This window comes from Pseudogymnoascus verrucosus (genome assembly GCF_001662655.1).
Source record: "Pseudogymnoascus verrucosus strain UAMH 10579 unplaced genomic scaffold scaffold_37, whole genome shotgun sequence".
NCBI lineage: Eukaryota > Fungi > Ascomycota > Leotiomycetes > Thelebolales > Thelebolaceae > Pseudogymnoascus > Pseudogymnoascus verrucosus.
This window is the reverse complement of record NW_017263688.1, coordinates 53,406-79,061: the sequence shown is the minus strand read 5'-3', so window position 1 is coordinate 79,061 and position 25,656 is coordinate 53,406. Positions and strand designations below refer to the sequence as shown.

The window sequence follows — 25,656 nt, the reverse complement described above, 5'->3', positions numbered from 1 at the left end:
GTTTAAAATCATTACGTTATGAAGCTGATATCTAGGACGCTATCTAGTTACTAAAAGACAGCAGCTTTTCGTCCGTTTATGCTACTACCTACTACTTTAAAGTCTTACGCGATACCCTTCGTTAAAGAATGGCTAGAGGTAACTTATAAGCCTAGGCTTGTAAGATAAATCAGATTCTTTCAAATGTAGAAGAGAAGACTTTAGTATAATAGATTACATGTTATACACGTGCTAGATTACTAATGACACCTTTGCTACTAAAGGAGTTAGCTAAATTGATTTGACGTTAACGCGTTAGACGCGTCTTAGGAAATGAAGCTGTCGTTAACACAACTCCTCTAATTAGCTACGAATAGCTCTATTGCTTTTAGAATTAGCACCTAACAGTTTAGGGTATCTATGCTTGCTAAATGTAAAATGTACGATTTAATAGGGCTTCCTACAAGGTAATTAAGTGCTAGTTTAATGCAGTTGCAGTGCAACTATAGGAACATTTATATAAAGTATAGAACATCTAGAACATAGACGAGTTAGGGTTTAGTGTTAGAGAAAGCTAGACGACATAGGTCCTTATTCTAGCTAACTTAAACTAAAAGCATAAGAGCGTAGTAGGCAAATAAGAGTAGGTAACTAATATTGAATGCATTAATGTAGCTAGCACATCGTTAACGCTAATGATTATCTTTAAAGCTAAAAATCTAAACTCTAGCTAGCTACCTTCTAAAACTCCTTCTAGCTAGCATTTTACAGTTAGTAAGAATAGCTAGACATCTAATGATCTTAGTTTACATTAGTTAATAAAGGTATTTAAGCCTTAAATACGAGAAATAGCAGAGAACTAACGCTAATTGTTAATTATAGATGGCTATAGAAGTTACATACAAGCTAATTTCATTGCATACTATATAGAGAACAGTATTGACTTACTTATAATGCCTCTACATTACTTACATCTTCTTTAATCACTTAACGTTAGAGTGTTCTTAGCATTTAAGCGTGCGTATGCAAGAGAGATAGACGCTATCTCTTAACATAGTTTACACTAGATCCTATGTGCTAAATGGATGCAAATGTTTATCTAGGCTTATAAGAACGCTGTTACGTTAGATAACATTCTTAGTAGATAGAGAGGATTAGGTTTAATGCCTTTAAACCTATAAAAGATACTTAATTAGCTTGCAGCTCAACCTACTCCTATCCTTAAAAAGCTACATACACCACCTAACTAAGACAACCTAGACTTCTCGCTACTTAAGAGCTCACCTCTAGATAGGACTAAGCTATAGGAGTCAAATGTGCTTTTGAATTTAGTGCTTACATAAGTGCTAGGCCTTACATTACCTACAAAGCGATATGTAGACTAGGTTACCCATATAGCTAAAACACAAAATACTAAGCTCCTTATTCTCTGTAAGCAGCTACAAGAGAAAGAAGAATTACTATAGGCACAAAAGGCTTATAAAAGAGGGAAAAGAGTTAGATTAGAAGGCACGTTTGTCTATAGTACACAAGATGTGTTAGATGTTGCGCGAGAGGTAGAGACTAAGCTAGTTGTAAAACGACCCTATAAGCGCCTACGTAAGCGCCTTGTTGAGGAAGTTGAGGAGGAAGAGGATGTAGAGGTACTAGGCAACTCATCGTTAGCATTAGATAACGAGTTGGTTGATTATGTAGCACACAGAACACGATCAAAGAGGGTGGGGTCGGATTTACTAGCGCATTAGGCCATATGGTGCATTAGGCCATACACTACGTTAACTAATTACTAATACTACTTTACCTACTAATCTTTATAGCTTTATGTTCTAGGCTATATATACTAAGAATTTAAATAGTATTTAAGTCTTTAGTAAATACTTACTAAATACCTTAAAAGTTAGCTAAATACTACTTATTACTAAATACTATTTAAAAAGCACAAATACTCTTACTATTTTAGAGAACACTAATAATTATATATATTTATAAAATAAGTCTTTAAAGATAATTATTTAATAGCTTTACATTAGTAGATTCTTAGGCCTATATAGAACTCTTAGGCTATAAAGAAATATAAGTAATATATATCCTTATAATAATGTATAGTTATACTTATACTATACCTTACTAAGCTAAAAAGACTATAATATTATAGCTTAGCTAGAATATACATAATATGCTATATATACTATAATAGTTATATACTAGCACCCTATTATAATAAATAGGCATAATAGTAATAATGTAATTATAAATTTTAAAGTAGTTAGAGTTTAGTCTATTTAGGAGTAGCTATATAATATAGCTAATATAAAAATACTAGAATTTTTAATAGACTTATAAATTTAGAATTAATTAAATTTAAAGTACTAATAGTTTATCTTATTATAAGGTATATCCTATAATATAGGAATATTCTAGCTCTATAGTTAATAGGTTTTTTCTAGCTAGCTTACTTTACTAAGTAAGTAGATTAGCTATATAAATATAGTTCCCTACCTAGCTAATAAGGGCAACCTTAGGGGCTTAAGCTATATATATTTAAACCTTAGCATCCTAAGTAGTAATAAGGCCTAGAAGTAAGTATATAGACTAATAAGTAGACTAGAAGGGGGGGGGGATATAACTATTATAGTATATATAGTATATTATGTGTATTCTAGCTAAGCTAGAATATTATAGTCTTTTTAGATTAGTAAGGTGTAGTATAAGTGTAACTATACATTATTACATTTATAGAGGGCATTAATTTAAAGTATAATAGAACCCCTTAAGCTATAGTATTACTATAAACTCTTATTACTCCTAATACTTATAAGAAGGTCTTATCTAAGCTTTAGAGCCTTATTATAATGTAGGAGATTAATATTAGCCTTATAGCAGCTATGTAGAGCAAATTCATATATAGTTACTATATAGTTTAATAACTTAAATCAAGTAACTACCGATTTTCAGTTAGCGTATAACAACCCGCACGTCCTAAACTTATGTCATTAGCTAAGACGGTATTAATGTTCCTCTAGGCCCGGAGGCGGCCGCACTAGGAACGTGCCTTTTCTATATCACGTGTTATGTCGTGATATTGCACAAACTGAAGCTACAAACATAATGTCCTTACTGTCAACTTCTTCCTCCTTCTATACGTTAGCAGAAGTTAGTCTAGGAACAAAAGAGATGAGATATTGAGATGACGGACATATATGTCTCTGTTCTACGGCGTGGTGCCGACCTAATGCACATAGATTCATCTAAAGTTTGGGATCGAGCGGTAGACGTCGTAGCTGCGAATTGGCATTTGGGATTTACAGCGTTCGGTGGTCCGCCAGTGCACTTCCAAATTGTACGAACGACGGTCTAATGTCCTACGTGGTTGCTGATTTAGTGCAGCTTCACAAGAAATTTGTAGAGAAATACGAGTGGGTAGATGAGCAAATGGTACTGTAAAACCTCCTGTCAAATGCAAAGGAAATTTAACCTAATGGTAACATTGTCAGTTTCAAGAGGTTTTTGCGCTCAGTCAGGCACTCCCAGGCCCAGCAAGTACCAAGATGTTGTTCTGCATAAACTATCTTCGTGGTGGTCTTCTCGCTGGATTTGGTGCATTCTTACTATGGTGGTATGTGCGACCTTATGACTTCCAATCTATATCTCGAAGTAATTCACTTGCTTCATTATATCCTACTAACTGGTAGTTAGTCTTCCCGGGGCCATCGGCATGTATGGTTTATCATTAGGTGTCTCACACATCAGTGATACCCTACCTCTACCCGTCTACGCTCTACTCTCTGGTCTCAACGCAGCCACTGTCGGCATCATCGCTCTCGCCGCCGTTCAGCTTGCGCAAAAAGCTATCACTGATAAAGTTACCCGTGCGCTAGTGTTCCTTGGTGGAGTTGGTGGGATGCTGTACACAGCTTTATGGTTTTTCCCAGTCCTGATGGCTGGGGCGGGAATCGTAACGATTGTTTGGGATTTTCGGTGGCTCCAGCGCATGTATAAGCGGGTATGGAAACCACGGCGGACATTGGATCAGACGACTGGAGAAGGCCCCGAACCGAGACAGCGCTCTAGTGGGGAGATGCCGGAGGATGAAAGGGCTCCTTACACTGAGCCAGACCAAGATGAGAGGTCGATATATCTTCGACGCATGCCGCTTTCTGAGGATCCTAATCTAGTATCGACAGAAGTTGAAGCTTCTCCTGACAGTGATGAGACTACTAGATCACAAGAAGAATCACAGTCTACCGACCGAGTCGTTCCAGCAAGCCTACAAATGAATCTCCTAACTTGGAAAACTGGAGTGTGTGTCATTAGCGCCTTCTTAATGTCCTTTATCACGATCATGGTTATTCGCGGTCTACTGAAAAGTCCACCTAGAGGCGTCTCACTATTCGCAAACCTCTACCTTGCAGGCACGATTATCTTTGGCGGCGGACCTGTAGTTATTCCCCTTCTTCGCGAGTACATTGTGGCCGAAGGTTGGGTCTCCCCACGCGATTTCCTCCTTGGCCTTGCGCTCATCCAGTCTTTTCCCGGCCCAAACTTTAACTTTGCCATCTACCTTGGCTCGCTTGCGACTGCCGGGACACCTCTTCCATCATTTTCAGGGGCCCTGATCGGATTTATTGCGATTTTCACGCCGGGCATCATTATTGTCATAGGAATCATGGGATTATGGAGCGTTCTACGCTCTCATCGCTGGCTGCTGTCTCTGCTACGGGGAATTAATGCTGGGGCTGTTGGATTGGTTTTTACGGCAGTGTATAAATTGTGGCAGATTGGCTACGTAGATGTGGATAATCAGGGTGGGAGTCCCCTTGGAAGAGACCCATGGTGGGTTGCAATAACGGCTACGAGTTTCGTTGGAGGTGCATGGTTCGGGTTGAGTGCACCATTTGCGATTTTGCTTGGGGGTGCGATGGGGATGGCTTGGTATGGAGTTGTGGTGGTCTAGAAAATACGTACTAAGAGAGCACAAGTTTCAGCATGAATTTGCGCCGTACAGCCGCCATAAAGCTGATATTAATCTCCCACATCATAATGAGGCTCTAAAGCTTAGATAAGACCCTCTAAGTATTAGGAGTAATATTATACTTTAAATTAACGCCCTCTGTAAACAGGCGTAACGGTAACAACGTGATCGTAAATTTTAGAGTAGCTAGGGTTTAGTCTATTTAAGAGTAGCTACATACATAGCTAACACAAAAATACTAGAATTTTTAATAGGCTTACAAATTTAGAATTAATTAAATTCAAAGTACTAATAGTTTGTCCCGTCACGGGGTGCGTCCCGTGATGCAGGGATGCACGTTAGGTGACTAAATTATCACACGCCTTAATAGTTTAAGATGACACTCTCTGTGCTCTTATGTCCTTACACATTCCCTACAGCTCACCTAAATAAATTCCCCTCGGCCACAATTATTAGATAGTTTCGACCTTCTCACCATTCGTGGCAGAGGGATCTTTATGGGTCGAGTCATTTTGAGGCGGTATTTCTTCCCTCTCCATCTTCTCCTCTACAAGTCGTGTCACACCGAAGAGGTCGTCCATTCGTTCCAGCGAGATGCCTTTGGTTTCAGGGACGAAGAACCACGTGAAGACGAACATGGCGGCGCAAAAGGAGCCAAATATGAAGTAAGTCCTAAAGAGGTTTCACGTTAGTGTTATGATGCAACAAGGAGATTGCTTCGGGTTTACAGAAATAGTGAGGCATACCCATAACCGTTCGCCCCAACTGTCACCAACATAGTCGGTACGCTTTTGGCAACCACAAAATTGAAGAGCCACTGTGTCGCCGCAGCGATAGCCACATTCATGGATCGCAACCTCGCGGACGGGATCTCAGAAACGTAGATCCAGCAAACGGGTCCCCATCCAACCTCAAAGGACACAGCAAAGAAAAAGATGAAAGTGAGAGCGGCATAGCCAGCAGGGGGGATAGCTTTCCCTGCCTCAGGGGGGTCAAAGCGGACGTAGAAGCCGATGTAAAACATCCAGACGACCATGATCACCGATGTATACAGCAGGGATTTTCGGCGACCAAGCGAATCTGCCATGAAGAGGAGGAAAAAGACGACGCCGAGGACCTTGATGATACCGTAGACACCAGTGGCGAGCAGCCCATTCTTATTACCGGTGATACCGACATTCTCGAATATTTGCGGGGCATAGTAATTAATTGCGTTGGTTCCCGTCATCTGCTGGCAAATCATGAGGCCGATACTGATGAGGACACGCTTTCGGTTTCCAGGGATGGTCCACATTTCCCTTTGGAGGCTCCAGAACGTTTCGCCGCCGACTAGCAGGCGCTCATGCTCGAGTTGTGAGGCCATGTCGTTGAATTCTTCTTGGAGATACGGGTGATCCATTGGGAGCTGTCGGAGTGTTTGGAGGGTGTCCTTGGCCTTTTCCCATTGGTCTTGCTTTGCCAGCCACCGGGGTGACTCGTTGCAGAAGATCATGGTGAAGAAGAGAAGGAATGGGGGGATAGATTGCATTCCGAGAGCCACGCCCCATTGGGCGTCGCCTTTGAGATGAACGAGGCAGCCGTACTGGATATAATGTTAGCTCATCATGTATTTTCATATATGGGGTACGTCCTACGTTGATCCAATAACTTAACATGATGCCAACAACAATAAAGAGTTGGTAGAGCCCCGTCACAGCACCTCGAATGGCACGTGGTGAGTTTTCGGAGATATAAACCGGCGCCATCATCGAAGCTCCCCCGGTCCCCAAGCCAGCAATAAACCGGCCGAAGTAGAGGGCAACGAGGTGCCCGGCAGAAGCAGCCTGGAGTATACATCCAATCAATGCAATAATTGCACACAGGAGCTGTCCGGGCTTTCGGCCAATTCTATCGGCTACATATGATCCAATGAGGGATCCCGCGAAACAACCAGCTTGTAGTGTGGAAACAATATTGGAGCTCAGATTGGCTCTGGCCCCCTTGTCAAGATCCTCGATGCCGTACTTTCTGTTTGAAGATGTTAACATTCGTGGTCAGTTGCCCAGCTAAAGGTGGCCCTCATCTTACATTTTGAACGAGGGCATTGTGAGAACGCCGCCGATGGTGCCTGAGTCCATACCGAACAGGAGGGCACCGAAGCTGGCCTATAGTATGAACATCATTAGATTATCATTTATTTGCCTCTAGAATCTGTCTGGAAAACTCACCGAACAAGCAACAGCATATACTCTCCATCCATAGATCTCATGCGGATCCGTTTTCATCGCATCGTTGCGGATAATCAGCTGGAGGAGCCCCATCGTGGCGACAGCGAGGCACGAATTAACAAAGTGAGGAGATATTATAGGAGACGGAGGATAGAATTTCCCAAGTCTAATGGACGAAGGGATAAATTGGGGAAAGTCACATACATATTATAACTTATAGAGGTAGAGGCGTAGAAGCCGTCTGTCACAATATCAAAGTATCAAAGTACTAGTTATGTACAGTACTATGAGAGGTTGAATCAAGCGTCTCAAGCCTCCGCCAAGTACATTTAGGCAAACCGGAGATACTCTGATCAGGTATATAATCCTTGGAAAATGCAGGGTATTGTGGGGGTGGTGTCAGAATATTACCAGGGTGCTATGCAGCTATTTACGGCACCAAAAAGAGGGTGTTGCTCTCTTTTGGCTGAGAAATCCCTTATAAACAAGAATAAATCCCAGCTACTGTGAATCCTTGCTAAGAGAGCAACAGCTACTCGACAGGGTGTGGGGAAGTTGACGTACGGAAATTTAGACCTCTCTAGTAAATTGCGGGGTCCAACCAGTGAGGTTGCTATTAAACGCGAGCTAATACTCTACAACTTCAAAGTAACGTCAAGTTACAGTACACTCCATACTAATCAGCTTGATCGACAAGAACCACAACAATTATTGGAGGAGAAAATAAAACAGCACCGCGGCTTTATTTTCCCTTCAATCATATTCCATTAGTTGCGAGTACGTCGACTACTTCGTTGTTCGCTAATATTAGAAATAGCTGAGATATTCACATCTCCGAAGCCCTATATGTCTATCTCCGAGGCGCTCTCTGCGCCTACCACTACCCTAAAAATCACCTTTGGTTTACTACAACCCGCTCAAGATTACATCGGCCGCCTTCTCACCAACAATATACGTAGACAACAAAGTGAATGTGCCTGGAATCCTCGGGTAGACCGAGGCGTCGACGACGCGGAGACCTGACACGCCCCGGACGCGGAATTTCGAATCCAACACAGCCATGGGGTCGCCGTCTGCACCGATCGCACACGTACACGAGGCGTGATGTCCCCACGCGGTGTTCTTGATGTACTCTTGGATTTCTTCGGTGGACTTCACTGAAGGTCCTGGTAGGACCTCAGTCAATGGGACAGTCTGGTTTCCGATTGCCCAGCGCGCGATCCGGATAGACTCAGTAATTGTCTCAAGATCGGCTGCATAGTCACCAGAACCTGCGTCGAACTATCAAGGATGATATTAGCAGCTGTATGGGAATGGGATTTAAATTCTTACATAGTTGAAAGAGATCTTGGGGGGGTCTCGGGGGTCGGCTGACGCCAGTTCCACAGTCCCAGCTGTGTTACGTGGATGCGCCTTCAGGAGAGCCCATGTCCAGACGTTTTTTGCGGCCGTAGCATCGACCGCGTATCCAGGATAGTAGCCACGGAAGTTAAGGGGCCCGCCGAAGGCCAACTCATCATAATTACCGTCGGGAGACTGGCTGCTCTTGATGAACATGGCGGCGATGAAGCCGTTGGAGACATATGTCCCCCTGGTGAGCGCAATCTTCCCATTGTGCCATTTCTTGAGGCATGGATCGTTTTCATCGGTGGTGCCAAAGGTACAGCCTTTAAGGACGTCAAAGTCTGTAGGCGTCGTTCCTTGGACTGCCACTTCGTAGTGGTCTTGAAGATTGGCTCCAACGCCCGGGAGATCCTTCACCACAGGGATGCCAATTTTTTTGAGCTCAGCTGCAGGTCCAATGCCACTGAGTTTGAGCAGTTGCGGCGAATTGTAGGTCCCGCCCGAAATGATGACCTCGCGAGACGCGGTTGCAGAGCCCGGTGTTCCAGCAGATGCCTTGCCAGACCTAGGATCAGCACGATAGAGGCTCTGACCGTCGAGGAAGGAGACACCGGTAGCTTTGGGGGGGTTAGAGGTGTCGAAGTTGACTTTAGTCGCGAGGCAGTGGGTGCGGATTTCAAGCTTGTACTTCTTCAAGCCATCCTTGTTGACCGCGTTGTTCACCGAGAGGATGAAGTCACGAACACCGCTTCGTGCGCCATCTTTCGAGGCGGTAGGGACCTGGTAGAGGGCTTGAGTGCTGTCGCGGAGTCGGGAGTCAGCATTTGCATCGCCAGCCAGAAAGGTCGCGAGGTTGAGGATGCTCTCAGTCAGGCCTCCGAGGGCTGTAATGGCACCTTGAATCATGCTTAGAAGCTTGAGGTCTTGAAGCGCGAGAGTTACTGGAGCTAGGTCGACGCCCAACCAGCCACTGTGCCCGTGGCCTGGGCTGAGAAGGCCTTGTAGGTATGCGGCATTTTCCAGTTTGGCAAAATACTTCCGCATGTTGCTGGGAGTCCACGAACCGTCGCCAGTGAGGCTAGCAAGGTACTGGAAGTCGTCCTGATGGGGATAGATGGCCACCATGGCATTGTGGGCGGTGCATCCGCCGAGTGTTGCAGAGCGAGGGTAGAGGACGCCCTTGATCGCGGCGCCGGCGGGGGGTTCCAAGCCAGTGTACTCCTTGCCATCAGGCGTCGTGTAAGTGAGCTTGAAGTCTTTTGCTTGGCGAGTATCGTCTTCGTAATGTCTAACGAAGAAATCCCAGGCCATGGAGGGGTCTTCAGTAGACTTGGCATTGTAGGCGGGGATGGTGTAATTGTCGTTGGTACCTTGGTCATCGCCAGCCTCAATCAGAAGAACACTGCGCCCAGCGAGCGCAAGACGAGCAGCCAAAACGCCACCACCAGCGCCGCTGCCGACGACGATGTACTCATAGGTCGCCGCGCGCCTTTTCAGAGTCAATTATAAGTGCCTAGGATAGGTAAAGCGGGGGAATAACGTACACTGCGACCACTGTCGAGGCTATTAAGCACGTAATACGGCAGAGCTTCATGACTTCAGTTGCTGTAGCTTATTGGAGAAGCCGTAGAAGCCGGAATAGCTTCGCATTTTGCTAATCCTGCCTTTTTGTCTTTTATATGTCGATCGTCGTGGGGAGCTCACATGCTTGGCCTCGGTCGGCCGTCATCTCCACATCTCCACGCATCTTCATCTTTACTTCCTATTCTGTATATTTTACTCCTAATGAAGCTTAATGTCGGAGTTGGTAGAGAGATTACTTCCGCTACCCCACCATAATCAACAACTATAATTCCCTAATTCGGGATGGTTGGAGTTAGGCCTTGCTGTGACGCCGCCAAGATGATTACTGTCCCTTAGAGTCTCAGTGGGATGTCTCCGCACTGTCCAGCTATACCTGTAGTAGTGTCAGTACTCTGTATTAACCATTGAAATATACGGAGTAGTCACTAGAAACATTCCATGAGTTATTATCGTCGTTGTCGTCGTCGGAGGGTTTGACCACGACTAGGCTGTGGTTGGATCACTATCAGAAGCCGATCTCCGCCGATTCCGCCGGTCGCAAGCGGCGTGGACCTTGTTCCTCCCTTCAAACTTAAGCATTTATTCCACATCATTATGGTACGTGCCTACAAGTACCACCGTACAATCCGGCCGCGTTTAAGGCATTCGTCAGCACTCAACAAACTACATCCGCTCCACGCATAATACTACCTCCATCTATATAATTACTATCTCTATATAATATAAACTTGTGAAAATTGCTAGCTACTCCCTGAATGGCTCCGCCGTTGTGGAGCAAGCAGGGCTGCTGGACCTGCCGCCTGCGCAAGAAGAAATGCGACGAAGGCCACCCTCAGTGCTCGACCTGTGAATCGCTATCCATCACATGTCATGGCTATGGATCAAAACCTGACTGGATGGATGGCGGTGACGGTGAAAGAGCAGTGTCGAATGGCATCAAAGAAGTTGTAAAGCAAACATCAAGACGCAAAGCAGCCCAATCTATAAAGCAACGTGACCCAGCCAAGATAGCACCCAAGTCAACTACTTTATCAGAGAGTTCGTCGTCCCCTGCTCCAAGTCAAGATGTAAGTCGATTCTTTCCAGTATTAAGACTCCAAAATAACTTTAATTAGAGACACGAGCCCGCCTTCTCAGCAGATGAGACTGCTCTCCTAATGCACTTCCTGGATCATGTATTCCCACTTCAATACCCCGTGTATAAACCGGCAATACAAGAAGGAGGGCGTGGCTGGCTACTATCCGCTCTGCTTCAAACAAAGTCACTTTATCATGCCGCTCTGGCCCTGAGCGCATACCATTACCAGACAGCCGCATCTGTCATGCTCAGCCAACCATGCCAAATCGCTACGCTGGTCATGCAGGAAAAACACCTTGAAATTTGTATAAAATCACTTAATACGTTTACTCATACGTCCTGTCCAAACGGAGAGTTGAGTATCATGATGACGATCATCCAGCTGTCATTTTTTGAGGTATTATCTCGTCCATACATCATTTTCTTCTCTGACATTTCCAGCTATTTACCAACTACGGCAATGCATGGCAGGCTCATCTGCGTGCAGCAATGAATATGTATCAGCGGAGGAACAGACCTGATTTGGTACCACTTGATCTGTCTAGCGAATCAAAGACGGCATTAAACGACCTTCCACTTCTCGAACGCGAAGCTCTTGTTTCCAACGAAGCAGCGCAATCTAGATTTATTAGTGGGACGCTGATCTGGCTTGATATTATATCGTGCATCACAGCAACAACTACACCACATTTACTACAGAGTCATTCTACCGTTATGGCCCCGGATTCCCAGACCCAACTTGAAGATATTATGGGCTGCAAGAACTGGGTCATGCTTCAAATCGGCCGTATCGCTGCGCTGCACGCAGATAGGCTTCAATCGTTGCGACAGGGACACTTCAATTGTGTGGGGTTTAAGCAGACTATCATCGATATCAACCTAGAGATACAGAGCGGCTTAAATGCCTCTGGACCCGATTCTGTCGCATTATGCAATCCGTCAGCGCTCATTACGCCAGTGTTTGCAAGCATGGCATTGGTTTATCTTCACTTGATTACCCATGGCTTCCAACAACTTGGAGAATTAGACGCAGTCATTTCTAGGGTCATGATAATGCTTCAAACGGAGGTTCCCACGCATCTTCTGCCAGCCGTCGTCGCGCCATTGTATGTTATTGGGTCAGTGGCGAGGCAGGGGGACGAGCAGTTCTTCCGGGACGTCTTTTCATCTCCGCCCCTACTCGATCCCTCACTTAAACAACGGGCGAGGATCTTGCCAGCTCTAGAAGAGGTCTGGAATAAGAGGAGGGCCGACCCTACCTTCCTGTGGGAGAGTAGCCTCGAACCCATTCATGATATCCTACTTATTTAATGGGTGTTCAAAGCCAAACTCTTCCTCGAGATTGCGGAGGGGAACCCACTTCCGAGGGGTAGACACGATGAATGGAACATAGGTGTACAATTACCAATGATTTCAACGAGACTTCTTTCAATTACAAAGAAATCCTCATACTTCGCAAGGGGCAGGCTACAAAACTTTGAACACAGCTCTCTGCGGAAATCCCTTCGATTGGTTGAACGGGCGGTTTACGCCATGATTCGCCATTAGAGCAGCGAACCAAGACTAGCCTACGTTTAAGGCCCGTCTCTAATCTGAGGCTGAATCCCTGAAGAAGGCGATTTAAAATTGTATTCTATGGACGTTGAAAGAAACATGCTTGGCCATTGTTGCGCGCTGCGGTTCTGCTTCTGATTGGCTGTTGGGCGCGGAAGATGGGTTCGGCGCAAGTCGCTGTTATTGGATGCGACTGCGGTGCCACGTCTGGTTGGTTGCTCCGCCGCGCTAATCCTTCGTCGACCTTGGTATATCCATTCTTAGAGTGTTCATCATGTTCTAGCCGGTATGAAAACTCACACATTAGCAAAAATTACTAAATACATCGGAAGTCAAGATAACTCCCGATAAATCCGTCGATAAATCCGTGGTGACAGCTCGCATGGTGCAATCTAAGGAGACAAGCTTGTGTTGCCTGCTTCATAAGCATGATTCTGTACTTGACATATGGTCGCCTTACCAAGGCACATTTACTTCAAAATGCTATATATGATCCGTCCCACAGCGAAAACTTCAAAGCAGCAGCCTCATCCTTCTTCTTTGTCAGTTACTCATACGAAAAAAACCTCCTATCATCATGAAAAATATCGTCATTCTCGGTGGCTCCTACGCTGGAGTCAGCACAGCTCATCGGATCCTTAAGCAAGCTACGAACACTACACCCTTCAAGATCACTCTTATTTCTCCGAATACAGATTTCTACTGGAATATTGCGTCACCTCGAGGCATAATCCCAGGTCAGATCGAGGATGACAAGCTTTTCCAGCCGATCAGTGCTGGCTTCGACCAATATCCCGCTGGTCAATTTGAGTTTGTTGTTGGATATGCCGAATCGCTCGACGTCGACGCCAAAAAAGTGAGGGTTTCCAATAATATAATTCTCGACTACGATCTTCTTATTCTTGCTACTGGGACCAATGACAGGGAAGGCATGCCGTTTAAAGGAGTGGGATCGACACAAGCTACGAAGGACGCACTGCATGGCTTCCAAGCAAAGGTAGCAAAGGCGGAGACAATTGTTGTTTGTGGTGCTGGTGTGACAGGTGTTGAGGTTGCTGGTGAACTAGCGTTCGAGTACGGACAAACGAAGAAGATTATTCTGGTAAGCATTTAGTTGAGAACCTGAAGGCATCTTCCCCTGTTAACACTACTCGCAGCTAGGCAGTGGATCAACAGTTCTCGAGGGCAGCCCAGCAAGTGTATCGAAGATATCTACGAACTCGCTTGAGAAGTTGAACGTCGACATTAGGCTACAAACGAAAATGACGAGCTCGATCCAAAAGCCAGATGGTCGGCTAGAACTCGTCCTTTCGAGCGGAGAGAGACTGTCCACAGACTTGACCATTCCAACCTTTGGTTTGGTCCCGAACACTTCATACGTCCCAGAAAAGTTCCTCAATACCCAGGGATACGTTGTGGTCGATGAGTATCTCAAAGTTAAGAATGCCAAGTCAGTGTGGGCCATCGGCGATGTCTGTGATACGGAGTACTCGCAGTTTCTGTCCTGTGACAGGCAATCGACCTATGTGGCTAAAGCCATTTCATCCATCCTCAGCGATGCCAAGATACCGCCCCCATACCAACCATTCACAAGCAGTACGTTAATTGAGTGTCAAATCAGAGCTTCAGCTAATGTTGTTTAGAATTTATGGGCTTTCAGATCGGGAAGACATCGGGAACCGGCCATTTTGGGTGGTTTAGAATTCCAAGCTTTGTAGTAGTATACCTTCGAAAGACGCTGTTTGTCGAGAGATTGCTCACTACGGTTAATGGGTCTCAATTTTAATTAGTTATTTGATGCAGTTATTTGATGATATGTGAAAGGAAAGGGGCTAGAGATTAATTAGACTAGGAATATAGTATTTTTTCTTAAAAAAAAACAAAAAATGTCAAAAAGGTAAACGACCCTCATCGGACTCGAACCGACAACCTCAGTCTTAGGAGGACCACGCGCTACCATTGCGCCAAAGGGCCTGTTTCAATTAGAGGGATGGGAGTAACTATGAGAGCTGAAATGTTGATACTATTATGATAACTCCAGATTAACGTACAGTATTTCTACAACTATATATCGCGATTGAGGACTACGAGTGGAAGTCCCTGCGGGAAACCAGAATTGAGGTGTGCGGGTGCTTAGTATGGGTTCTATTCCCTACTGTTGTTCTAAAATTATAGTTTAATAAGCTTATTCCTTAGCCACTATGGCGTGAGAAGGTGACATGGGCGAGTATCCAGAAATATATGAGGCTTAAATCTTTATTTCGTTGCCGCGATCTTTTTGGGCGGGTAATTTACTGAATCTTGTGTCAATCAAAACAAAACTAATGCATCTAAGGTAGATAACCAGCTATAAATTACAGCCTTTTATTAATAGAGGACAACAAGAGTTTAATTCTTTTGATTCTCAACAGCCACAATCATGACGCTGTGCATGATATGCATTTTCCTAACCTAAAGTTTGAAATCTAAACCTTGTGGAAGACACCGCTAAGATAATCCATAGCACCCAATGGCACACCAAGGCTCCTCAAAATGCAGTATGCCGTCGAGAAATGGAAGTGAAAGTTCGGGATGGCATATTCGCTGAGATACGCCTGCCCGCTCTCAAACCTGAAGTTGCCCATCTTCGTCTCCATGATAATAGGCTCCTCGACGGCCTTCTTGGCATCGATCTTCGCCGGGTCCACGGATTGGAGGATCTCGATCGTCTTGGCAATTCGGGCGCGGAGCTCGGGGAAGGTTGCCTCGTTGTCCTCTAGGACAATATTCTCAATTCCGAAGGCGCGAACGCAGAGGAACTTAGCGGTGTTGGACATGGACTGGATCTGGTAAGGAAGGCTATTTCGAGTTGTAAGATTAGGCACAATCCAGGCATGGCACAGGAATTTACGAAACGGAATGACAGCTAGACTTACGGCCTCATGTCATCTCTCAGGCGAGCAGTGAGGAGCTCCTCGTGAGCAATGCCCTTCTCGTCTGCATAGGCGATGGACTTGTCGAGGACTACAGAGACGTTGTTGAGGTACTTGATTAGCACCGGGATGGATTGATCGTAGAGGGAAGTCATGGTGAATATTGGTGGGCTGATGTCGTTATAAAAAGTTCAATTTTCTGGTAATTATTCTCGTGGCTTGAGGAATAGATATGTCTCTGGCTTCACTTTGGGGCGGGCATCTGTCCATAATATACACCACTAGTGCTGACCGGCCAAACACAACATATCAACTAAACTCCAACCAACTCCGTCACCACCGGGTTTTACGAAAGTGAGATCGGTCAATACCCTCCGTTCCTGACAAAGCAAGCTCCATCTACCCCGCTACCCGCCGCCATAGGGCAAAGATACGAGCGGGAAGATCAAAATTTGTAATCGCAGGGCCGCGGTACCCCACACTTTTGTCCCCTCCTTGGTTGATAATAGCAATTGCCAAGCTTCCTTAAAACATACCTGTGCTGACTTCGAGAGTTATAACTGGTGTAAAGCCAACGGGTAACAATTGAGAGTCGGCGATTGGCAAGTTGCAGCTTTAGGGCTGATGGTACGTGTTCAAAAAAAGCCGTTGATCGTTTAACGAAAACTTTCATTCGTCCCCAATCCCCTCCATTTCATAACCAGATATAAAACAAAGCAGTCTACACCATAATACACAAATCCCCCAACGCCAACCCCGAAAACCAGACATATCCCAGATCATAAACCCATCCAATATCCTACCCCCCTGCCCATCCGTAAATTCCACACCACCCCATCAAATCGCCAATTAACCCCTCCGCAAACCCTGTTCGCTCACTTCCTCGAAACACTACTCCCGATACTACTCGAGATATCACTAATCTTATCCTTAACACTCCCAAATCCAAACTTCGACCAAAACCCACCCCCCCTAGCCTTAGAGCTAAGCACCGTGCTCCCCGCCGCCGAGCTACCCCCCCACCTATAGCTCCCGCTCTCCCACTTCGCCTTCCCGTCAATAAGCATACCCACCAGCTCAATGATGCGGAACGTCGTGCTGCCCACCGCGCGGAACAGCGCGATAGCCGCTACAGACCAAAGCAGAAACTTTAGGTACGAGTTGCTCCCGATGTTCTTGCCCTGGTACGCCTCCGACACCGCCATGGCCAGGATGGCATTCGCCACCATCCACGAGACGACCATGTACGTGCGCACGGCGCGGTAGTAGTCCTCCTGTGCGGTCTCCTCCGAGGGTCCGACCTCGGGAACCTCGATGCGATCGCGGAGGTTGCGCAGGGCCTCGTCGTAGCCAGAGTCGATGTCGAGCTGCTCGCTAGGCATGTCGAGTTCGACGGTAGATCCTTTGTGTTTGGAGACGGCTGTGCCGAGGTCGGTGCGGACGGTGTTGTCACCCTTGGTTCCCCAGGAGATGTCGTGGGTGTTGCAGAAAGCGTAGATCTGGAGGGTGCAGATGTAGCTGGGCAGGAGGGCGAAGTACTGCGCGGCGGAGGTGAACATGTGCCATGGGTCAAGGTAGAGGAAGGAGGAGAAGAAGTACAGCCCGAGCGTCGAGGCGATGGACACGGCGACGTTGGTGAAGATGTTGTTCCCGAGAGTTATGGTGTTGCTGGTGAACTGCCTTACGACGATGTAGATCGTCGCAAAGGTGGTGTATACCATGATAATTGCGTAGATGACCATACTGGAAAGGTACAGCTTTTTCGCGCCCTGCGGCCGGTTGCCCATGGAGAGGATGAATTGTGTGCAGATGAGCAGCACGCAGACATATTTCAGGATGTAGAAGATGTACTTCCCAATGTTATGGCCAAATGGATCGATTTTGGGATCCGCGAGCGAGCCAGCAACAAAGTAGAAGGTGAGGTAGAAGTTCGCCAGGGAGAAGAAAGTGAAGAGCAGACTGAGCAGCTGGTACACGAATTCAATGTGGAGGAGGATCTTCCGTGCGATGGTGTGGTCTGTGTTCCAGATCTGCTTGAAATGCACCAGAGAGTAGACGGCAGCGAAGAAGGCTCCATTGAGCCAACGACGACGCTGCGAGACAAACTCAGGGACAGTGTCTGAGGATTTATTAGCCATATGTCCGGCGGGAGGGATAGAGAAAACTTACCAGGCACATCAGTCTCTCCCTTACAGTTCTTCACATACTTCAACACCCATCTCTCATCTCGTTTCGCGACAAGCTCCCAGCACAGAATACGATCCTCGGCAAGATACATATTGGCCGTAAACACATCGGCATTCTGGCCATGCAGAGTCTCACCCTTGAAGTACTGACTCAGCGGGCCGTGACCAGTATGATCATTTTGCAGAGCGTGGTAACGATACGCACTGAGAGCACCAGGCAGGACAGTAATGTATCCAAACACCGACTCTAGCGGCTTATCCAAGATATTAGACATCTTGTACTCAAAATTCTGCGACGCAACCAGCGGGTTCAGTAATCCGAGCCAGCCCTTCCCCTTCATTGCCACAATCTCACCACAAGCACCTGCGACGTTCGAGTCGGTGTCAAAGGCCTTCCACAGATGGTATAGCGAGTTCCCCGTCGGCTTCGTACCCACATCAAGCAGGATGCAGATATTCGGCGTCAGAGCGCGACCAAAGGCATTGAAGAACCAACGATGAGAGTTCAGCTTCTTGGCGTTCTTCTCCTTGAGACAGAAAAGCATCTGCACAGGCACGATTCCCTTCTCCGCACCCTTGAACTTCAGATCCGAGTCCAGCGAGACTTGGGTAGTATACTCGTACACGTGCGCTTGCACCTCCTTCTGGTTGACAAGGTTCTTCGCAATGCCGTCCTGGTACACACCCATCGCCGCGAGCGCATCGAGCGTACGCGGATGGATCTTTTGCCGGCCATCAGAGACGATACACACGACAATCTTCTGCCACCCGTTCTCGCCCCACGTGCGCGACTTAGAGCGCGAGCAGAAATGGGCAATGTTCTTCATCACGGCGTGCATCGTGCGCGTGAAGTTGATCTCGTCCTCGTTGTACATGGTGACACAGATAAAGAGCTCTGTTTCCCTGGCCGTCGAGCCAATGTTCTGGCGCAACTTGTAGCCCTTAGACACGAAGTCATCAGGATCGCAGGTCACGGCTGTGTACCTCATGTGCGTGAACTCAATCTCATCGCGGCGGGGGAGGAAACTGTACAAGATGGTGGGGATCTTGCATTCAAGGATAAGCTCGCCGTTGATGAGGCGCACCTCCTTCTTGGCCATCTGTGCCTGGCGCGCACCTCGGCGCTCCTGTCGCCCATCTGGCGCAGGCCCGTAGTGCTCAAAGTCGGACTTCTCATTATCGTACTCCTCGGTGAATGTCGACTCTGATGTGTAGGACTCGCGAGATTGGGATCGGACATGGTCAGTCCCAAGAGTACTTTGTGGGGCAAAAACATCATCTCCTTCCGTTTCTAACGCGATTGAAACAGTCGCGTCGTCTGCGAATGTGGAGCTCCGCGCACCAGCACCTGGTCCAGAGAAGAGTGGTGCGGGGGGGAGTGGTCTCCTCGGGCTTCCGCCGTATCTCGACGAAGGTGTGCCTGGTCTTGGAGAGCCGTTCACATCCGCCGGCTCATACTGAGCTATGGACGGAGGCCTGCCTCTCTCAGACGCTGTTTGGGATGGAGTCCACGACCGCGTCGGCGACTGTCTCCCGGTGTATGGGTCGTATGAGCTCTCCGGTGGTAATATTGGCGCTCCATCAACGATGGAATTAGAGCGCGAGCTCGTCGACATGACGGTAGGCTGGTATGATCTGCGCGGGGTATTGGGACTATAGACAGGTAAGCTTTCATTCTTCTTCTCACCGTTAGCAGCCAGATGGGCTTTGACTTGGCTCCGCAGCGACTTCCTGCGCGAGGGTCCATCAGGGAGTCTGGGGAGGAGGTTCACGAAGTGATCATCTTGTGGAGGCTTCGGCGGCGCTTGCTTGGTCACCGCAGCTGGCAACTTGCCGCTCGAGATAGCTTCTTCTTCGCCACGGAGGGCAGAAATGTGTTCTGGCGTGGAGAACTGCACAGACTTCTTGTGCACCGCGAGAGGACGGGGTAGTAAATCAGGATCCTGTACATACATGCGCGCGTTCGAGGAATTGGAGTCGTCCATTGATGTCAACAGGCGGATGGCGGACGCATCGTTCGACATGTGTGTTGGTGTTGAACTCTCATCATCACCGTATGATGGAGGATCGAAGTTTGGAGGTGTATTTGGGCGATACATTGTGCTTTGTGGTTTGTTGTAGCGGCGGATATGCGGAGTGCCTCGTCAGAGGGAATGTTGTGTTTATGAAGCCCACATGCGTTCAGCGCAAACTATGCGAGTGATGGTGGTCTTCTTGGATGATGGTGAAATATAATGCTACTCAATAGTAGATCAAATCAAGAATTCGCAAAGAGAATGTGTACTTTTGATATGAAGTTGTAATATCAATGGGTGTAGTTAGTGTCCTGATGGTTCCCGCGGTCCGGCGTTGATAAACCAAGCTCCAACATCGGTAAACGTTGCCTGGTTGACCTAGCAACGCCTTGCTCACGAAACAAACGATCAGCACCACAAGCCACGAAAATACGCGCCCATCAATGGGTCTCACATAAAATACACTAGATGAAAGACATTGGATCCAGTTTAATTACACTTGCATATATATCACAAAGATAGCCGTGAGTTGCAACTTCATGTACATACAAGTCTTAAATTTAGGTAGAAGGAAACTATTCTTAAATTACTACGGCCTGTTTCTTCAAGAGTTCGGTCGACAACAGAGGTACGGCTGGACAATTGAAAGATAATTTTTCATTCCTCGTAGGACAGGGCACGACACGGCAGGTATGTAATTGGCAACGTGCCGTCCTTGCCCCCTCTTCTACCCGGTCTCAATTCTACCTCCTCAAACTCCGCAAGGTACAAAAATCCCCCATCGTTTCCCTCACCCGAAGAAGGTTGGCGAGAGAACTTTGGTGATGCAGGAGAGAATATTGGCGGGTACCAACCGCCCACTGTGACGACGAAGGAAAAGGATGCCGGTGTGACGATCAGCTGTCATGTAGTATGTTACAAGGGCTCAAGATCAGGCGCTCAGATGGGTATCGTATGTCGCGGCATGAGATTTGGTTGAAATGGTTGTCGGAATTATGTTCAGTTCCAGCCCAGGGAGTTCTCTGCCATCATTGGTCCGGAGATTTGGGCGGTCCTGGCAGAGTTTCCGGCGCTTCTTCCGCTGCCTCTGCTGTGTCTGTCGGCTGATGCATCGGAGCTCGATTCGCCAGAGCCAGTCGATTGACGTCCGCCAGACATGTAGACACCACCGGGGAGGGCCGGGCTGCCACCGGTAGCTTCCATCATCTCGCCGGGGTTCATGAGAGACCTCGTGCGGCGGTGGGAAAGCTTGCGTCTCTTGTAGCGGCGGGCAATGAAGAACATGGCCGCACCGTACGCAGCAGCTGCAACGACGGCACCAGTTGCGATTCCGGCAGTCATACCCTTGGCGCCCGGTGTCTGGTTGTTCTGGTTGGTGTCGAAGATTCCACCATTTTCAGTACCACTATCGTTACCGCCTGGGGTGGGAGACGATCCAGCACCACCAGCAGGGACTGCAGGGTCGGATCCATCGAGGCCAGAGCCAACGGTGATGGGAATGGAAGGGTTGATGCTGCTCATGATAACGGCAACAGGCTCAGACGGGTTCTTGTAGAGGCGAGACACCGGGACGTGGATCATGATGTCGAGGTTGGACACCACCTTGGTAGGGATGTATGCAAGAGCAAGCGTGGTGATATATCCGAGACTCCTGGAAGTGTCGTAAGGCTGCAGGCTGTGCATGATGACGTCCGACTCCTTAATCTCCAGTCCGTATGCGATACCCTTGGGAAGATATGAGAAGATCTGGGCAGACGACATGGAATTGGCAACGACGAATTCGTAGTTCAGCGCGTACGTGAACCCGACCTGGATCAGAGTGTATCCCACCTTTGCGGTTGGCACGCCGGTAAGAGGCGCGACTACCTGAGGCAAGGTGCTTGGGATTCCGCTGGGAATGGCCGTGGTGGTGGTTGGCTTTGGGCCGGTCGGAGTCGTCTGGATCAGGATGGATGATCCAACCCAGTCAGATGTAGTTGGAACACCCTCAGTAGTAGCAGTGGTGGTCGGGGCGGCTGGGGTGGTCGTCGGGATATCCGTCAGCGAAGTAGGCTTCTGGGTGGTCGTGGGTGGGAGCACAATGGCTGTCCCATTGTTGCGAAGCGATGTGGTATCGCCGCCCGTCTCGACAGGTGGAAGACGAATGGTAGTGGAGTTGGTTCCTGATGCTGTTGGGAACGCGGTGGTTGGAACTCCAGTTCCGGTTCCGGGTCCGGCAGTTTCTGAGGAGATGATGCTGGAAATCATGCTCTCCAGACCGGTCGATGATGCTGTCGGGGTTTCCGTGGAAGTGCTTGGCGCGAACGTCGTGGTGGCACCAGTGCCTGTTCCAGTGCCCGTGGGGTCGGGGATAATTCCGCTGAGGAGGGACGACAGGAGACCGCCGTCGGACGAGGTGGAGGGCTCAAGAGTCTGGAAATCAGCGTCGCTGGTTTCAGTCGGAGAGGAAGCTCCTGTTTCTGTGGCAGAGTCTGTCGAGGTTGTTGTTGCCGTTGGCTCGGGGGCGAGGACACCGCTGGAGCCCAAGACACCGCTGGGGGCGGTAATACCATCGGTAGCGGACGAAGGCGAGAGGATCGGATCCAAGATCGAAGACAGGCCCAGGGAAAGGGTTGGGAGGACAATCAACGGTGGCTTCACAGACGAGACGCCCGAAGCCGTAGTGGCAGCGGCACTCGAGGCAGGAGCCTGGGGCAGTGTGGTGGTCATACCATCGTTGACAACGACGGTGTTGGAGATGATGATAGTCTTGACAACCCCAGGTGCAACTCCCTCGACGGAGGTCGGGGGCGCGACGGATGCGACGGGCGCGCCTCCAGTCAAAACGCCGAGGAGGTCGCCAAGGAGGTCGCGCTTTGTGGAGGAGCTCGAGGAATCTTCGACGGAGTTGGACGTGGTGTTGGAGATCTCACGCTTGACTTGTCGCGGGAAGTAGAACTTGGGCCTGTCCTGTGCAATGACGTTCGACGAGAGCAGGGCCACGGCGGCCACAACGATTGTTCTGGCGTGCATGATGGCGGTTTATATATCGATCGATGGCGTAAACGATTTCAAATTGCTAGAAGACTGCGAGGGGAATACGTCGAAAATTGGGCGCTGAAACTAGACGGACGGTCAGCACGGCGACGACAATTCGAGATGCGCTGGTGGTGACGGACAGCTGAAGATAAATCGATTGAAACGAGTGTAGATGACAATAAATGTCAGTAGTGAGTGTATCTGGATGGATGCGTCGTAAGTAACTATCCACACACAAGCACCAGTCATGTAAGGGCTCAAATGAGGCTGGCAAGGGTTATCGCAACCACAGTTTCACGATATTTGCCGACCGGTGGATATATCCTTCGGACTGTGTGTTGTTGACGCTTCCACGAAGACTCATTTGAGCACAGCGACGAGATAAGTTATGGACTCACTTGATAAGGTCAACGAATGGGACCGGATTTCTAAAGGAGTGACAGACGATATAGATCGTCAAAGAGATTCGAGGTGGTGGTTTATGCGACAGGTAGTTGTATTGGCAATGGTTGGATTAATGTCATGAAGCGTGTACCATTATCCACCGGACTCCCTGAGGCCTCGTATCGAGAGAGGTTGAAGGGCGACCGAGATGGAACTCGTCGATGCGGGAGGGTGATGGAGAGAGAGAGAGAGCGACGGTGAGGTGGTGAAGTCGTGAAGAGGGAGGAGGAGGAGAAGAGGAGGAGAAGAAGTGGAAGGGTGGAGGGAGAGGATTGAGTTGACAAGGTACACACGTTGGCGTTTTGGCGTCGATCAATAGAGAGAGGGAGGAGCGAGACCCAAAAACCAAGGCGCGCGAGAGGGAGAGGGAGATTGCTTGGGTGGTTTGTGTACGAGATGGTTGCTGTGGTGTGGGAGTACTTGTGAAGTACCGTTAGGAGAAGACGGGTATGGGTGGGTAGGAGTGTTCTAGTGGGAAGTGGGCGTGTGTAGGTGTGTGTAGGTGGTGTGTAGGTGGTGTGTATGCACATGTACGAGGGTGGAGGAGGGTGGATTGTGTGTGGATTGTGTGCGCGTGGTGGGTGGAGAGGGTGTTGGGAGTACATGAGAAATACCTACGGAGGATGGTAGCAGATAGTAGTAAGGCGGGTGTGGATGGAGGAGGTGGGGGATGGGATGGGATGGGATGGGATGGGGGATATGGATGGGACTGTGAGGGAGGGAGGAAGAAGGGGAGAAGGGAAGGAGGGAAGGGAGGGGACGAGGGAGGGAAGGGGAAGGGAAGAAGGGAACGGGCGGGAAAAGGTACGAGAGAGGGGTACTTGGCGGTAGTAAATGGGATGTACAGTACAAGCGCTACAAACAACGACGCCAAGGGATAAGTGGGATAAGAGAGAGAAAACACACCAACAACTGTGGGTGTGTACGGAGTACAGTACGGAGTACAGTACAGAGGAGAGTACGGAGTAGAGTACGGAGTAGAGTACGGAGTAGAGTACAGAATATAGTCTGGAGAAGGCGTAAGGCGGCGATGGGCAGTATTTTTGCAAGTCGTAAGAGGGTGGAGGAAAGGCGGATGTCTCTCTTCGGCGGTAAACACGCATAAAAGTACATGCAGAGTGTTTGTCCATTTAGCCAATCACGTGAGCTCTATCTTTGGAAGACTGCACATACTCGCTCACAATACGGCTATGGCTATATTGGCGAATAATAAGGCCAGCAAACGACCAGGGGTGGACAGGGGTGGACAGGGATGGACAGATGTGGACAGGGGTACGGTAAAAGCAGCGAAATGAGGATCTGACGTGTTGATCTCCTAAAGTGCTATTAAGGTACACTTAGTCCCGTGGCTAGTGGTGGTTAGTGGTTAGTGGTGGCTAGTACGCGTAGTGGCCGCCCTACTCAACTTCCCTCCTAACCTAAGCCATCAAGCCCTCAGGGTCCAAAGTTGGCCGTTAAAGAAGCTGGGCGGTGAATTCTACGTGGTCGCTGCAGTAGTGCGCAGTATTCGAAGGGAGAGAGTTTCCTGTTTCCTCGTAGTATCCTTTCTTCTCTTTCTTACCTACACACCACACACAGATGCCACGCACGGCACCACAGACCACACTCGTGCAACAGCCGATCCCGTTGTCGTCGTGTGGTGTGTGGTGTATGTCTTGCGTCTAGTCGCACAGATGGTTTCGATTGCGTATGCTCTCGGTCCATCGCCTGACCACACGACTGTGCTGTGTCTGTCTGTGCCTTACCATCGTCGGTTTCTCTTGGTCTGTCTTTACGGGACTCGTCGTATTGTGGTGTAGTACTGTATCCCGCCTTCACAAACGCCTCGTACGTCGGCGCAACCCCCTGGGGGAACAATACATTGTCAAATTACACGTGCGTCCCATACCAAGCCTGCGTCCTGGAGCCTGCGTCCTGGGTAGTAGGAGAGAAAGTACAGCGCACAAAAGCAAAAGAACAAAAATCCGTACCAGAGACCCATCTCCTCCCCCCCTGTCTCCCTTCTCCGCAAATGGGTCTCCCTCACGGGCCCCACCAGCACCAATCCTATTGCCGCATTCCCGCCACAAACCAATCACCAACCCCGTTGTGGTTTAGTCGAAAGGTACACCAATGGCAACGCGCCATCGAGCCCACTATAGCTTGCCTAGCGTGCCTCGAAAGTGGTCTCTCTACGTGGCACACCCCTGTCCTCATCCCTGTCAATACGGGTAAGCGATATTAAAGGATTGCTTGATCAGGGTCCCCATTCGTTGCCCGCCAGAATAACAATGGTACGAGCGATTTGTACTGTACATGCGTGCAGGGGTATGTGAGTACTCTCTCTCTATTATTGTCGCCGAGCAGGAATGCACTTACCACCA

General features: G+C 48.4%; 8 protein-coding genes and 1 non-coding gene across 9 annotated transcripts; 3 read left to right on the top strand and 6 right to left on the bottom strand.

Moving 5' to 3' along the window:
- The first annotated feature begins 3,092 nt into the window (after positions 1 to 3,092).
- VE01_07905 (uncharacterized protein) lies at positions 3,093 to 5,062 on the top strand. The gene is made up of 4 exons (XM_018277335.2): positions 3,093 to 3,319; positions 3,367 to 3,414; positions 3,474 to 3,595; positions 3,676 to 5,062. The coding sequence occupies exons 1-4, from the start codon at positions 3,167 to 3,169 to the stop codon at positions 4,931 to 4,933; spliced, it is 1,581 nt and encodes a 526-aa protein (XP_018128350.1). The 5' UTR covers positions 3,093 to 3,166; the 3' UTR covers positions 4,934 to 5,062.
- Positions 5,063 to 5,403: 341 nt separating this feature from the next.
- On the bottom strand, positions 5,404 to 7,251 carry VE01_07904 (uncharacterized protein; the record flags this gene model as incomplete). Its single annotated transcript, XM_018277334.1, has 5 exons — positions 5,404 to 5,623; positions 5,698 to 6,533; positions 6,586 to 6,958; positions 7,019 to 7,095; positions 7,159 to 7,251. 5 exons carry the CDS (start codon positions 7,249 to 7,251, stop codon positions 5,404 to 5,406), a joined length of 1,599 nt encoding a protein of 532 aa, XP_018128351.1.
- Positions 7,252 to 7,906: 655 nt separating this feature from the next.
- On the bottom strand, positions 7,907 to 10,529 carry VE01_07903 (uncharacterized protein). Its single transcript, XM_018277333.2, has 4 exons — positions 10,513 to 10,529; positions 10,047 to 10,459; positions 8,491 to 9,991; positions 7,907 to 8,439 (listed from the first exon to the last, which is right to left on the bottom strand). Exons 2-4 carry the CDS (start codon positions 10,094 to 10,096, stop codon positions 8,065 to 8,067), a joined length of 1,926 nt encoding a protein of 641 aa, XP_018128355.1. The 5' UTR covers positions 10,097 to 10,459; positions 10,513 to 10,529; the 3' UTR covers positions 7,907 to 8,064.
- A 312-nt stretch (positions 10,530 to 10,841) lies between these two features.
- On the top strand, positions 10,842 to 12,475 carry VE01_07902 (uncharacterized protein; the record flags this gene model as incomplete). The annotated part of the gene is made up of 3 exons (XM_018277332.1): positions 10,842 to 11,153; positions 11,202 to 11,561; positions 11,606 to 12,475. 3 exons carry the CDS (start codon positions 10,842 to 10,844, stop codon positions 12,473 to 12,475), a joined length of 1,542 nt encoding a protein of 513 aa, XP_018128356.1.
- Positions 12,476 to 13,295: 820 nt separating this feature from the next.
- Positions 13,296 to 14,504, top strand: VE01_07901 (uncharacterized protein; the record flags this gene model as incomplete). The annotated part of the gene is made up of 3 exons (XM_018277331.1): positions 13,296 to 13,820; positions 13,876 to 14,314; positions 14,362 to 14,504. The coding sequence occupies 3 exons, from the start codon at positions 13,296 to 13,298 to the stop codon at positions 14,502 to 14,504; spliced, it is 1,107 nt and encodes a 368-aa protein (XP_018128354.1).
- A 116-nt stretch (positions 14,505 to 14,620) lies between these two features.
- On the bottom strand, positions 14,621 to 14,693 carry VE01_07900 (the record flags this gene model as incomplete). The annotated part of the gene is made up of 1 exon: positions 14,621 to 14,693. It is a non-coding gene; the product is annotated as a tRNA-Arg (tRNA).
- Positions 14,694 to 15,079: 386 nt separating this feature from the next.
- VE01_07899 (uncharacterized protein) lies at positions 15,080 to 16,183 on the bottom strand. The gene is made up of 2 exons (XM_018277330.2): positions 15,634 to 16,183; positions 15,080 to 15,556 (listed from the first exon to the last, which is right to left on the bottom strand). Exons 1-2 carry the CDS (start codon positions 15,783 to 15,785, stop codon positions 15,184 to 15,186), a joined length of 525 nt encoding a protein of 174 aa, XP_018128284.1. The 5' UTR covers positions 15,786 to 16,183; the 3' UTR covers positions 15,080 to 15,183.
- A 124-nt stretch (positions 16,184 to 16,307) lies between these two features.
- On the bottom strand, positions 16,308 to 20,148 carry CHS2_2 (Chitin synthase 2). Its single transcript, XM_059463917.1, has 3 exons — positions 19,770 to 20,148; positions 17,800 to 19,469; positions 16,308 to 17,749 (listed from the first exon to the last, which is right to left on the bottom strand). Exons 1-3 carry the CDS (start codon positions 19,913 to 19,915, stop codon positions 16,506 to 16,508), a joined length of 3,060 nt encoding a protein of 1,019 aa, XP_059319509.1. The 5' UTR covers positions 19,916 to 20,148; the 3' UTR covers positions 16,308 to 16,505.
- Positions 20,149 to 20,313: 165 nt separating this feature from the next.
- VE01_07897 (uncharacterized protein) lies at positions 20,314 to 23,742 on the bottom strand. Its single transcript, XM_018277328.2, has 3 exons — positions 23,248 to 23,742; positions 22,990 to 23,050; positions 20,314 to 22,933 (listed from the first exon to the last, which is right to left on the bottom strand). The coding sequence occupies exon 3, from the start codon at positions 22,841 to 22,843 to the stop codon at positions 20,831 to 20,833; it is 2,013 nt and encodes a 670-aa protein (XP_018128290.1). The 5' UTR covers positions 22,844 to 22,933; positions 22,990 to 23,050; positions 23,248 to 23,742; the 3' UTR covers positions 20,314 to 20,830.
- Positions 23,743 to 25,656: the final 1,914 nt, after the last annotated feature.